Source organism: Eretmochelys imbricata, chromosome 4 (genome assembly GCF_965152235.1).
Source record: "Eretmochelys imbricata isolate rEreImb1 chromosome 4, rEreImb1.hap1, whole genome shotgun sequence".
Lineage (NCBI taxonomy): Eukaryota > Metazoa > Chordata > Testudines > Cheloniidae > Eretmochelys > Eretmochelys imbricata.
Genome location: NC_135575.1, coordinates 99,410,520 through 99,424,044, shown reverse-complemented (window position 1 = coordinate 99,424,044; position 13,525 = coordinate 99,410,520). Strand labels below are relative to the sequence as shown.

Genomic DNA, 13,525 nt, shown 5'->3' with positions numbered 1-13,525 from the left:
TATAATTAAACACATGTTTTCCATCAAGAGAACCAGGAAAGTCCATACTGATTTGAGGAGGATAGATTATATTCAATAAATTAGGTAGCTGCGCAGGGCTGGCTTGGTATCAACTACCAAGCAGAAAATGTTGACTCTGGGACTAGATCCCTTCTAATCAGGCTGTGGTGCCTGTAAGCACATTGCTCCCGATGGATAGGGCTGCATAGGAGGAGTGGAGGGTTAGCCGTGTGGGTGACAATAGTTATACCTGCTGACAATCAAGCTTAGCTGCAAACTGAGCTTTGAAGGGATCTTGCTGTTCAGCTTCTGGATGGTGGTTGAAATGCAAAGTTTGTGGTTGAAAAGGAAAAGATACGAGTAAAAAAAAAAAAATGATGGCTGCATCATTGTCCAGATTCTATCCTAAGAGCCCATTTCCGTAGTCCTGTATCTAGCTACGATGGGAAAGGCTTGTCCCCTGAGTGGAGACAGAGTAATTTGAGGTTGAAAAAACCTAGTGCTGGTGTAGCTTAGTTAAAGTAAACTGTGGTACTTCTGGTTTACATCTTTGGATGAAACAAAGAGGGCTGACATTCCTTCTAGGTTGGGGGAGCAGAAATACAAGCTCTTACCTCACTATCAAAATTCCACTGTGCGTGCCCCTAATACATTTAGCTTGTGAAATTCTATCCATTTGTTACTTACTGGTTCATCTGACTGTATGTCAGATACGTGTATATAATAAACCATTTCTCATAATTACAAACTAAAATTTTAAATTGCTTTCTTAGCACCACCACTGGCTCAATCAACCATGAAAAATGTCCACGAATCTGTGCTAACAGTCCTCAGAGACTGGCAATGCAGCCTCAACACAGAGAAGAAAAAGAGCAAGAAAGACAACATCTCCCTGATACAGGACAAGATGTGGCTTCCACTATTCACATGAGTAGTCATAGTCTTGATCAAATTCACCCAGATCAAACTTCACAGCTTCAGAAAGTTCCTGAGAGAAACAAAAAAGTGGTGTCATCCAGAGACGAACAACTGCAAACGTGAGCTTCTTACAGAGTGAATCACAGTTTGTGTTGTGCAGCCCTCTGTGTCCTGTTAAGAGTGTGTGCACACTACAGAATTTAGGTTTTGCACTTGCCTGGCTTATTTTAGGGTGGCTTGCAAACACTGTGTGTCAGTACTGTACTCTTTTGAAACAAATAAAATAGTTGCAAGTGGAGCGTTGATTTCTTTTCTATAGTCAATGGAAGAAAATGTTTGATTATTGAAAGTATAAAATGCAAAAAAGGCTTGTGAAAAAGATTTGGAAGAAGTTCTGTCTGGAGTTTCCAGAAAAAGCAAGATACTGAAATGTGTGGCAACTTTAGATTTGTATAGTTTGCTTTTTCTTGAATAGAAATTGAAGCTGGTAATGGTGCTGATTAGTGTTCTGGATATTCTTCCATATTCAAAAGAAATACACATGTCATATGCATGAGTCTAATAGCAAACTATGCACTTTTGTGAATAACACTGGCATATGGTGTGTTTGAATTCAAAGGATGACTTTTTTTCTCTTGTGAAAAAACGTGGAATATTGTGGCTCACTCACTGTGCATGATACTTGTTTTACCTGTTTTCAGTATTGATGATTCTGAACACTGTATTCTGGAATGTTTCAATAGAGTTATATCAAGATTAATTGCATGTATCTCTGGCTAATACAACAGTTAATCTAATACCATAGTCTCCATCAGGAGCTACTTTCTACAAACAATTTCACAATTTATTTCACCAGTTTTATATTTTGGAAAAAATGGTTTTGTTTCTACATAGTTTCCTTCATATGATTGGGTAAGTCTCATTTGTTGTTTGTATAACCTCATGAGGGGCATGTTTCTTTTTCAGCCCACTTGATTGATGAAGAAGTTTGGGGTTCACATGAAAATTGCCCAGCTGTGTTGCTTTAATTGCAATTGATACTGTTTTTACCAATCATCTAATTTTATATTTGGTCTTGTAGATTCGGCCCCAGAACTGCTGTGTCTGATGACGCAGAGTAAGTTGTCTTATGCTCAGAGGGTTGCTTTAAACAACTTAAACTGCATGCTTTCCATACTTACTACTAATTTAAAATGCAGTTGACGCATTTTGCTGTGTTCTGACACATAAATGTTTCAGAAAAGCACTTGAAGGTGGAATGCAATATGTGTTCATATTGCAGAAAAGAACTAAAATAACAGCATGACGCTAATATGCAGCTGCTGCTTTAAAAAACTTGGTGTGATTTTTTCTTCTCTTTTACTTGTGGGTTTGCATCACCTCTAATCCATTACTAATAAAGGAAGTTAGAATTAGATCTGGGAAACATCTTGGGAAGTTTTGATTCTGGAGTGGTAAATTGAGGAGTGACTATGTATCCTGATTGGTTGAAGAACAAAGTCAAAATAGTGTAGATGAGGTCCTTTGGTAATACCCAAATATTAATTAGGAAACTAAACCTTAAATTGCTAATTACTCATGCCTTCCTAAAACCAATTCTTAAATCCTTTCCAGGTTAGGCCTATTATAACCTATACAATTTAATTGGATTTCCTAGTCCCTCACTTTGAGATTTTTCTTAATTTAAGCATAGAGCTGTGATGTAGGATTTGGTGCTTAGAAGAAAACTCAAGCACATTTTAATCTCAAACAAAAAAACTTCATTTAAAAATAAATTTATTAGGTGAAAAGTGTAGTTACTTATCACCTCACTTATGAAACTCAGAACATTTAAAAGCAAATTTGTTAGGGACATCTTACGCTGTCCACCTAATAACTAAACTACATTCTTGTCATGTCAAAGAAATTCACGCAACCACCTGATTTCTGACTCAAATTAAATGCTGTTGATTAAATATCAACACTACATAGCTTTTTCCTTTTTTTTTTTAAAAAAGCAAATTACATGTATCATGCTATTGTTATGCTAGAAAAAGACAAATGTGTTAAGACAAATATCAGCATTTCAGTTTAAGAATTTTTAAAAATTATCTGTAACTCAGAAATACTGTGAATCTCCTTCTCACTTTGCAGAAAATGTCTCTCTTCATCTCAGAATAAATATGGCAACTTTTAAGCCACATCAGTTTTTAAAATCAGTTATTGGAGTTGCTAAAAGGGTCTTTACAATGGAAAATGGTTGTACTTAGCTAAGTAGAGTTTTCTGCCACTCCATAATGTATTTGTCTGTAAACACCCACATATGTGCATATATGCATATGTGTAAACATATATGGGAGGGAAACTACATAAAGGTGTTCTATGAAGGTTTTATTGGCATGGGTTTGAGATGGTCATATTACTTGAGAATAGCAATGTTATAAATGACTTATGCTGTTCATTCCAAACTAGGGTGCCCAGATAGCAAGTGTGAAAAATCGGGATGGGGGTGGGAGGTAATAAGAGCCCATATTTAGAAAAAAAAAAAAAAAAAAAAAGCCCTAAGTATCGGACTCTCTCTATAAAATCGGGACATCTGGCCACCCTATTCCAAACTCATGCAGATAAAAATCCTTTACACTTCACTATCATCCATTCCGGATATGCTACATTTTACAGGATTACTATTTTACCAGTGTTTTAAGAGATTTTTTGAAAATTTGATTGCATCCTTCCACCTGAAAGCTAAATGTCTTGGCCAGCTGGAATCCAACAGTGCAGGGCTCAGAGGGAGAAAAAAAACAAAATACATCTGAAACACTTTTTAAAATGTGCTTTTCTGTACATAAATATGCCACAGCTCTTAAGTCCCAGTACCCTGAGACCTGCCAGAGAAGCAAATGCTGTGTGTCTAAGTGGGAAGCTGGAAACTCTCCTTCCAGTGGCATAAAAACTCCTTTTTCTAGATTTGATGGGTTGATAGGTATCAGACCTTAATCTTGTCATTGGCGCAAGACTGAATATTCCCTGTCCTTGTCCTCAGGACAATGTGATTTGGTGGAAAGAAGGAGACGTTTATCTTGATCTCCCTAACTGCCCCACCCAGGTAGTAGGAAGGACAGTACAGCTCCAGGTTGTTGATATCCTCTCTGGGTATGTCTACATTGCAATTAAAACCCCACAGCTGACCTGTGCCAGCTGACTCAGGCTTGGGCTGCGGGGCTGTTTAATTGCAGAGAAGACTTACGGGCTCAGGCTGACTCCCAAGCTCTGGGACCCTGTAACCTTGCAGGGTCCTAGAGCCTGGACTCTAGCCCAAGCCCGGAAGTCTATGCTGGAATGAACCAGCTCTTCAGCCTGATCCCCAGTCAGATGGCACAGGCCAGCCGTGGTGTCTAATTGCAGTGTAGACATACTCTCTGTGAAGACCCTGTGTTGTGTTTCTTGAGAAGCCACAATTTGCTAGTAGAGGCCCTAGTAGTACAGCTCCATTAGGAACTGCCAAGGAGCCAGGGATACTAGAACTGCTGTGGAGGAGCAGGGCCATCTTTGGATGCCCCAGCCTTTTGTAGACTTGCTGGTTTCTGGGCTGGAAAGCTCCTTCTTTGGGGACAGAGGTCAGCATCATCCCCACTGGAATGGTTTGGGGAAAATTCAGTATGGGGATATTCCTAGAGTTTCTCTGTTCTACTGGAGGAGTTGCTCTGAAAAAGCAGAAAAAAAGACAGAAAAAGACAAGCCTCTATTGGCAGAAAAAGACAAGCCTGCTCTCATTTTCTTTCACTTCTCCTCCCCAGATTCTTGCCACACACTGAGATTCTCTTCCCCAGGTGCCCTTCCTTCTCTCTCCCGCTCACCAGACTTATGCTGCCCATAACCTCATCCACAGTGGAGAAGAGGGGCCTGTTTCAGGGCAGGAGGAGGAAGTGTGAATATCTGTGCTTCTTCCTCCCCCTGCAGGCTTTGCTGGCTACAGCAATCCAAGAGTTGACTGACACCAACTGAACAGATGGAGGGGGACACAGAGAAGGGTTTGGTCCTGTATTAAGTGGTGAAGAGCAGTAATGGCAGTACATCGTGTTTTAGGGGAAGGTGAAGAGCCATTTCATTTTAAGGGCCCAGGCATAAGAGCTGTCAGATTTTAGCTGTAGGGTGGAAGTTGGTAAGGGTATGTCTACACTTAAAATGCTACAGCAACACAGCTGCACCACTGTAATGCTTCAGTGTAGACACGACCTACACTGACAGGAGGGGTTCTCCCATTGGTATGGGTAATCCACCTCCCCAAGAGGCAGAAGCTAGTTGAAGAAAGAATTATTCCATCGAACTAGCACTGTCTACACTGGTGGTTAGGTCGGGATAGCTATGTCCTTTCAGGGGTGTGGATTTTTCACGCCCTGAGATAGGTAGCTGTACCATTGTAAATTCCAGTATAGACCAGACCTGCGACACGTCTCTTCCCTCCCTTCCCCCTCCGTCCTGTTTGCATCAATACTGCTGACCAACCCCATCTCCCCCGAAAAGAAGACTGACACGTCCTGGTAGCATGACAGTTTAGTGTTGATTTTAGGTTTATGCTTCACCATGAACCTGACAGACCCATGTGAGGTGAGATGTGCTTGTTTACTTCAATTTGACACTCTGGCAGGCAGCTCACTTTATTTAAAAAAAAAAAAAAAAAGTGTCTTGACATTTCTATAAAACTATAATGCAGCCACATGATGAGTATCCTGTCTACACATTTCTAACAGATAATCATTTTCTTTCTCATAAAATGTAGTTATTCACCATATTCTCATTTAAATGGTGTACTATGAAGTTGTTGGGGTTTGTCTTACTAGAGATTTATGATGATCCTGAAATAGCTGGGTCAGTCTTTTATTTGTGTTTGTGGTATCTGGGCTTCTTTGAAGCAGATGAAAAAAAATTGGTACCATTCTCAAGAACAACTCTAAATTAGGAGAATAACAGGCTTGAAAATAAGTGACGTCAATGCTAGGACACAGCCCACCAGAAAATATCTGTAGTCTAGGCAAGCTCTTGGCAGTGATATGTCCAGGTCTGTGGGAGAACACCAGATTCAATAGAGAGGTCAGTCTGCTATCACTGAATCCCAAACTTCCAGAAAGAACTTGGGTGACTATCTACAGAACTTCCTTAGAGGTGGAGAACTTATGACAGTATGTACTTGACTTTGTATGATCCAGTGCTCCCTCTTCTTTGCACCTTCTTTTCCCCCTATTCTCTTTCCAGCACACAGTTGCATGGCAGTCAGGAGTTAAGCTAGCTCCATCTAATAGAGGGTTGAATGGAAGATGCCACCCATCTGCTTGAATGGGATGTTTGATTATTTTTTAAATTATAAATGAGGAGAAGAATACTGTGGAGAACTTCTTCCCTAACGGCCATTTTTAGTTGAAGAGAGAAAAAAGTTTTATCTTTGAACAGTAGTTCGTAGTCCAGGTTTCTTTTCCTTGCTTTCAAGATCATTCTTCTCAGGCAGAGAAGACCATGCCAATCCGGGACCTGTTCCACTACATCAAGGGGGATAAATAGCTTTCCTTAAAGATATTGTATGTGATGCTGTCAGTTAGAGCAGACAGAGCACAGTACCTTGAGATGCAGCTCCTCCATACTTCTCCCTCTGAGAACCTGACTAATGCTGCGAGGGAAAGCTAGCTTCTCCATTGTGTCTCCCTGTGTGAAAGTATTTGCCCAATTGCCATATGTTACAGAACTTAATTCCCAAGCGCTGTGTGACAGAGAAGCTGGCAGAATTAGATGCTGTTGGCAAGCGGGCAATTGAAATGACTAATCAGGCATTTGGGGGATTCTTTTTACTCCTCTGAATGAGAATTATTCTTTGTGTCTGCAGGACTTGGGAGGCTTATGAAACTCCTTTGAACCATTAGCCACAGATTGCTAATTTCTGTTATCTAAGGCCTTATTCCTAAGAGTTCACAAACTTCTTAAATTGCAGTAAATCATCAGAGGTGACAGTATTTCCATGTTAAAATTTTAAAAATCCTCCACACTCCAAATTAATTTTTTGAAATGTCCCTTAGTGCATGGCATTTCTTTAGTTCATTAAATAAAACGAACAAACACACAAACCATATAGCCTTTTAGACTTTAGTATTTAACTGTGCCCCATTCTGGAGTAACACAACCCTGAAGTTACAATCAGTGGGGAATCACTAGGGTTTCTGCTCAGCTCTCTGTGCTTTTTTCAAAATTGTTAGTAAGCTTAATAATAACTTATGCTCAGTGTACATAACTAAGGGTTATAGAGTGTGTTCTGTGTCTATGGGTAACTTCCATTAGTGTGGATAGGAATTATGGGTGTGCCCTCTCTGTGCATTAATGGAAGACAATAAAAACGTTTGCTTATTTTTCCTTGGAAAAAGGTTAATTTGCATCTTGGTTCTTTGGATATAGATTTGAGCTAAACCTACACATACATAACAGTCTTCATTACTGAATTTGTAGACTGTTAAACTGTATACATAAATAAGTATGTGCACTGTTGCTTGCAGTTTTAACCATTTTATCTTCATTGTGCTTCTGCTGCTGATTGGCTCATTCTAGCTATAGAGGGGTTTTTGAATAATGCTGTGGAATTACCTCATGGAACTGCATGGCTTATTGTTTTAATGGCACAAATGAGGTAATGTTTTGCAAGTACCAGGCACTTCAAAAAATAATATACTTAGTATCTTCATGTGAATATCTTTAAACAAAATTAATATACTGTAATATGTGATGTACTGTAATATGTAACTATGACCTTTTAACTCTCCAAAGATAAGAACAGAAATATAAAGAAATAGTTGTGGACTAGATCATGGCAGTTGTTGTACAGGTTTTGTGCCTTTCCTTTATTAGAACAGATGTATTAATAGTTCATTGCTGATAATATTGTGATTCTTCATGAAAAATAAACTATAACGTGACCATTCATACTTCATGCACTTCCCAGGGCAGATTCTCACAGTTTACTTACCATTGGCATTTAACCTGCAATGCGGCCTATAATACTGTACCTCTCAAACCTCTCTTGTTTTGTTATAAAATAAAATCCAATCTCTGCTACAGAGAGAGAAATCTGAGGTGTCTTCTCAAAAGTGATTCAGGAAGAGAGCTTCAGAAAGTTCGGCATTTTAAAGTGGCTCTGATTAGAGTATTTTTAAGACATTCTTAAATTTTTAACCCTATTAACGGGGGACAAGTGATAATGGAAAGAAAATGTTGCTGTCTGATATTAAAAACAAGGGATACTTGAGAAAGGTGGTGCTAATGTGCCTGCAGTTGTACATGGACCTAATGTGGATACCAATAAGTCCTTTTGATATACTCTGATTTTTGGAAGCTTCCAAAGAGAGATGTATTTGATTTTGTTCTAGCACCTTCATGTGGGCTAGGTTTAAACCATTTAATCAATGTAAACTAATGATCTGCTTATTGTTCATCCTTTGTTTAGGAGTCTGAGTATGTTTGACATGAGGTGTGAAGATGAAGCTGTGATGCAGCCTCACAGCAAGGCTCGCCATGAAAAACTACAGCATATTCACAACCAACTGAAAGAGGATGAGGACAGATGGCAAGACGTGAGTACAGCATTTGTCAAGGCAGAGTATTCACTCCAGTAAGGTATAAAATGAACCTGTTAAATCCAGATTCGCTGTGTAATCTCTTCAACAAAACAATCTGGAGTGAGGTTTTCAGGATTAGGATTGCCACTAGGCATAAGAGCCTACAGTTCATCTGGCATTGGATGACATGAGGCTCTGTCGAGTTGTTCTGTTTGAAAAAGCTGCTCTTGCTTCCTGGAAAGCTTTGGAAAATGCTGTGCCTGGGAACAATTCTGCTTATGCTCTTATCTGTTTTTCTGAAGTAAAAATTCTTGCTCAAATCCATAAATAACAAAAAAGCCAAACTAAACAATACAGAAGGAGCCCAGAATGGGCAGAGTCCTAATAAATCTGCGTAAATGAAGTGTTATGCTTATAACACTCAGACAAGATAATGGTGGATTAACATTTTTCAGTCCAATCCCAGCCAACAAAGTTACCTCCCAAGTTTGCTTTACTTAAAAGTAGAATGCTACTCCCCCCACCCCACCCCCCAAAAAACCCTCTCAAAACACCCCCTGTATGTGCTCTCGTGTATTGGTGCTGATTTCCACAAATCACTGTAAACTCAGACATTCAAGAAAGCATTGAAACAGTGTATAAGTAAATCAGCACCAAAGGGATTAATACGTACTCACTTTAGGAGCACTGGTTCTAAATGATTAATTTTGAATATCCTGTTCTTAAGATTTTTTTCCATTTGAAAGCAATTGGTCCAGTAACTTCCTTATATATATAAAACACTATTTTTAAACATTTGAGAGGCTGCTTTTAGTAGAAGTTTTAATAAATACTAAAAACAGTTTGCTTATAAAACTAAGAATTGATTAGTGCAATAGATGCAGCATGGTAATAGCCTACTGATATCGGGGTGTCTGTGTGTAAGTCCATATCAACTGGGGACACCCAATAAAGATTTATTCCTTCTGACTTGTATTTTTTTGTTTGAGAAGTTCTGGGACTCTGACTGCTGAAATACAAAGCACCCTGAGCTACTCTATATGAATTTCCTGGACCGTCTCTTGATACTGCACACTAAGCTCTATTATTTGTTAAGAACTACTATAAATTCCCTTATTCAGTGTCCTTGGTACCGTAAGAACAGGGTGAGGACATTGTTTGTATTCATGGTTCATTATTGTTCTTGATGAATCCACTAGCTAGTATACGCCTATGCAGTAAGTTTGCTAGTGATTTGCAGTTTCATAGATTTCAGTTGCTTCCTTTCTATCTCTGCTGATTTTAAAATAAGAAAACTTAAAACAAATTATATCCATTTGCAAAAAGAGAAGGCAAGTTTATGTTAAAAAGTTTATGTTGTGAAATTTGCTAATGGAAAAACTAATTTCTAAACAGGCAGTACTGGGAGTACATAAATAAGTAAAGGTTTTACTGCTTCAACAGGAATAATTAGTAACAGGAAATCAAGAGAGTACCACATTTGACGAAAGGGATTATGGACTGAAATATATGTGGATCATATGAAGAACTGTTTTGATGAGCGTTCCCCTGAGTGTAACATCAGTATCTTGCTGATTTAAGATAAATTAAAAGTAACAGTGTGTATTCTTTTTAATAAAGTAAATTATGCTCATAGTACCTTCTGATAGTTTACTGATAAATTCAATTAAAATATTTTTTTCTTCGAGTGCTTGCTCATGTCCATTCCATTATTGGTGTGTGTGCTACGTGCACCGGTGCCGGACGTTTTCCCCTCAGTGGTATCTGTAGGGGACTGGTTCTGGCATCCCCTGGAGTGGCGTGCGTATGTGCCGGTATAAGGGGCACTGCTGGCCCCTTCCCTCCCTCAGTTCCTTCTTACCACCAGTTACAGTGCTGAAATGTCTCCTTGCTTTGCAAGCTTTCCTGTCTCTGTGTCTAGTAGTGAATTTGTTGTATATAGTTGTTTAAAGTTGTGTAGTTAATAGTTCCCTTAGCGTAAAGTTAGAAATAGTTAGTGCCGTATGGACTCAGCCTAGGAACGGGGCATGTCGCAGTCCCTGGGCTTCAAACCTTGTAAACCTTGTTACCTTCAAACCTTATTACAAAAAACCCATGCCAGTCAGTGATTCCCATAGAAAGCTGCCTGAAGTGTTTGGGGAAACCATGTGAGCTACAAGTGTTGCATTTGCAAGAGCTTCAAGCCACAGACCAAAAAGGAGTGGGACCTTCGTCTCCAAGTGCTCCGTATGGAGTCGGCCCTCGCACCGGCCAGTGGACTTTGCTAGAAACACTGCAGCCTCAGTGCGAAATGCACCACCAGCACCAACCTCTAACTGGTGCTGATCCCCATCTCCGGTACCCGCTAAAAAGCAAAGAAAGGGCAGGAGGGGGCGTTCTACATCCCATAAGGGGAAGGAAAGAAAGGGCTGGAGGAGAGCAAAAACCACAAGGGGCAGCTCTTCCCCTCCAGACAGTGGCCACGCTGTGACTCCTGCTGAACTGTCGAGCCCAGTTCAAGACCCGCCTGCCATCCCAAGAAGTGGCAGAGGCACTCGGTACCTGGCAGTGCTGTCCACGCTGGAGGCCTTTCAGGCTACTAAGGATATACTGTCCCTTCTGGTGCTGCCCATGCTGGCTGCTGAGGTGCCCCATTCGAGGGGTATACCTGCCTTGGAACCCTTCTAGCCATCTCCATCAGTGCGGCACTGCTCCTCGCTTCCGGATGTGCCCCGTCAGCACTCACCTGAGCAGCACCACCATCCCCCAGGCACAGGTCAGCTTACCTGCCAGAGTTCCTGGCGTGGGTCCCCAGACTCTAGGCAGCGTTCCTCGGGCTCTAGGTGTCAATTGCCTGCTGTCTGGTGCAGATCCGCAGAGGCGCGGCACCAGTCCCCAGAGGCCCGGTGCCGAGAGCATCCAAGCCACTCTTCCAGCGCACGGCACCGTTCCGGAGGGTTGAGATGTCAGTCCCTGGAGCTCTTTCTCTGGATCACCGGTATGGTTCACTGCAGGCATTTTGACAGTCTCTGATACCTTGGTCTTCTCACTCCAATTTCCACTCCCAATCTATGGAGCAGCACCACTCACTAAGCATGAGGCATCGATTGCCGGGGTACCATTGCCGATCTGCCGAATGCCGCCGTCGGTCACCAGGATCGTGGCACTGAGATCCATCGCCCCCGTACAGGTCCTCAATGGAGGTCCGCAGCCAGAGCCGATGGGATCGGGGTAGACAGGCAGCCTCGATACTGTCCTGTTCCCCCAGACAAGTCTCTCCCTCCTCAGCCAGAGAGGAGGAGACCCTGCCTGCAGCCCAACGCCACCCACCAGGGGCATCAACATTCCCCTCTGGGCCGCCAGTGGCCAGCCTCTTGGCAACTGTGGAACACCTGGGGGTTTCCCCACCCATTGCAAGAGCATAGGTTGGTCTCGGGGGCATCTGAAAGACAGTCAGTGACAGTCTCCTGCCTGCCCCCTGACTCATATGCGGAGTCAGAGCAGGCTCCCCAAGGCCAGTCAGCGTTGGCCGAGGCTCCCCTAGCAGAAGGAATGGAGTTGGCAGACCCATCTGTACCTGTCCCCTCATCATCTTCACCCAATGAGGCGATAGCAGGGCCCTCTCACTCAGTTCCTCAGGATGATGTAAGGGCCCACCAGGAGCTTTTGAAGAGGGTCGCCTCAAATCTGGGGCTGGAAGCCGAGGAACTGGTGGAGCCCTTGGACTCCCTGTTCGACGTGCTAAGTGCAGCAGCCCCCTCCCAGTGTGGCATTGCTGGTGCACGGGGGAGTGGTGAAAATCACTAAGGCCCTGTGGCAGACACCCTCCTCCCTGCCCCCCCATCTCCAAGTGGACAGAAAGAAAATACTACTTCTCCACTAAGGGGTATGAATATCTTTATACCCACCCAGTCCTGAGCTCACTGGTTGTGTCAGCAGCCAATGTGCACTATAGACAGGGCCAACCGGGATTGACATGAACAAGGAGGCAAAGAGGCTTGATCTCTTTGGTAGAAAAGTTTATTCTATGTCTAACCTCCAGCTGAGAGTGACCAACCATCAGACCTTGCTTGGCCATTATGATTCTAATATTTGGCAGTCGATGGCCAAGTTTATGGACTTGCTGCCAGAGGAGCTCAGGAAGGAATTCCTGGCTATCCTTGATGAGGGCAAAGCTGTTGCCGGGGCAGCCCTCCAAGCAGCCTCAGTTATGGCAGACTCTGAGGCCAGGACCATGGCTTCGGCCATTTTTTATGGGGCGGGTGTCCTGGTTGCAGTCCTCGTGCCTATCAATGGAGGTTCAACAATCCATCCAGGACCTCCCATTCAATGGTCTGACACTGTTTTCAGTACAAACAGTCAGTAAATTATATGGTCTGAAAGACTCTAGGGCTATCTTGCGCTCCCTGGGGCTGTACATGCTGGGACTGGCAAGGAAGCAGTTTAAGCCGCAACAGTCCCACAGGTTTGGGAGCCAACCTCGGTCAGAACCCTTCCGCAAGAAGGGCAAGGGGGATAAGCGCTGGCAGTGCCATCAGCCAGCCCCTCAGCTTACTCAACCTCCACCCGTAACCAACAGGGTAACAAACAGGCATTTTGAGGGTGCGCTCGAGGGCGACCTTCCAGCTTGTGTCCTGGATCCTGCTCCCCTGTTATTTTCCAACCATTTGTCCCCCTTCTTCTCTGCCTGAGCCTCCATAACATCAGACCAGTGGGTCCTCAGCACAGTAGCAGGGGGATATACCCTCCAGTTTATTTCTGTCCCCTCCATCCTTCTCCTTGTCCCTCTTCAGGGACCCTTCTCACAAGCATCTGCTCGCTCAGAAGGTGCAGGGCCTTCTGAGGGTGGGAGACGTGGAGGAAGTCCCTCTGCGCTTGAGGGGGAAAGGGTTTTACTCCCATTATTTTTTTTTATCCCAAAAGCCAAGGGTAGTGGTGGTCGGGGGGGTCTACACCCCATCCTCGACCTGCGGAGCCTCAACAAGTATCTCAAGAAGTTGAACTTCTGTGTGGTCTCCACATGGTCTCTTTGCCCTCCATCATTCCTTCCCAGGATC

The 13,525-nt window shown here is 42.8% G+C and overlaps 1 protein-coding gene across 1 annotated transcript in view; it reads left to right on the top strand.

The window, feature by feature from the left end:
- LIMCH1 (LIM and calponin homology domains 1) overlaps positions 1-13,525 on the top strand; it is a 117,792-nt gene that overhangs the window by 34,537 nt on the left and 69,730 nt on the right. Inside the window, exons 11-12 of the mRNA XM_077816170.1 lie at positions 2,000-2,035; positions 8,378-8,504. Coding sequence (XP_077672296.1) covers positions 2,000-2,035; positions 8,378-8,504 — 163 coding nt within the window. The remainder of the gene's footprint in view (positions 1-1,999; positions 2,036-8,377; positions 8,505-13,525) is intronic.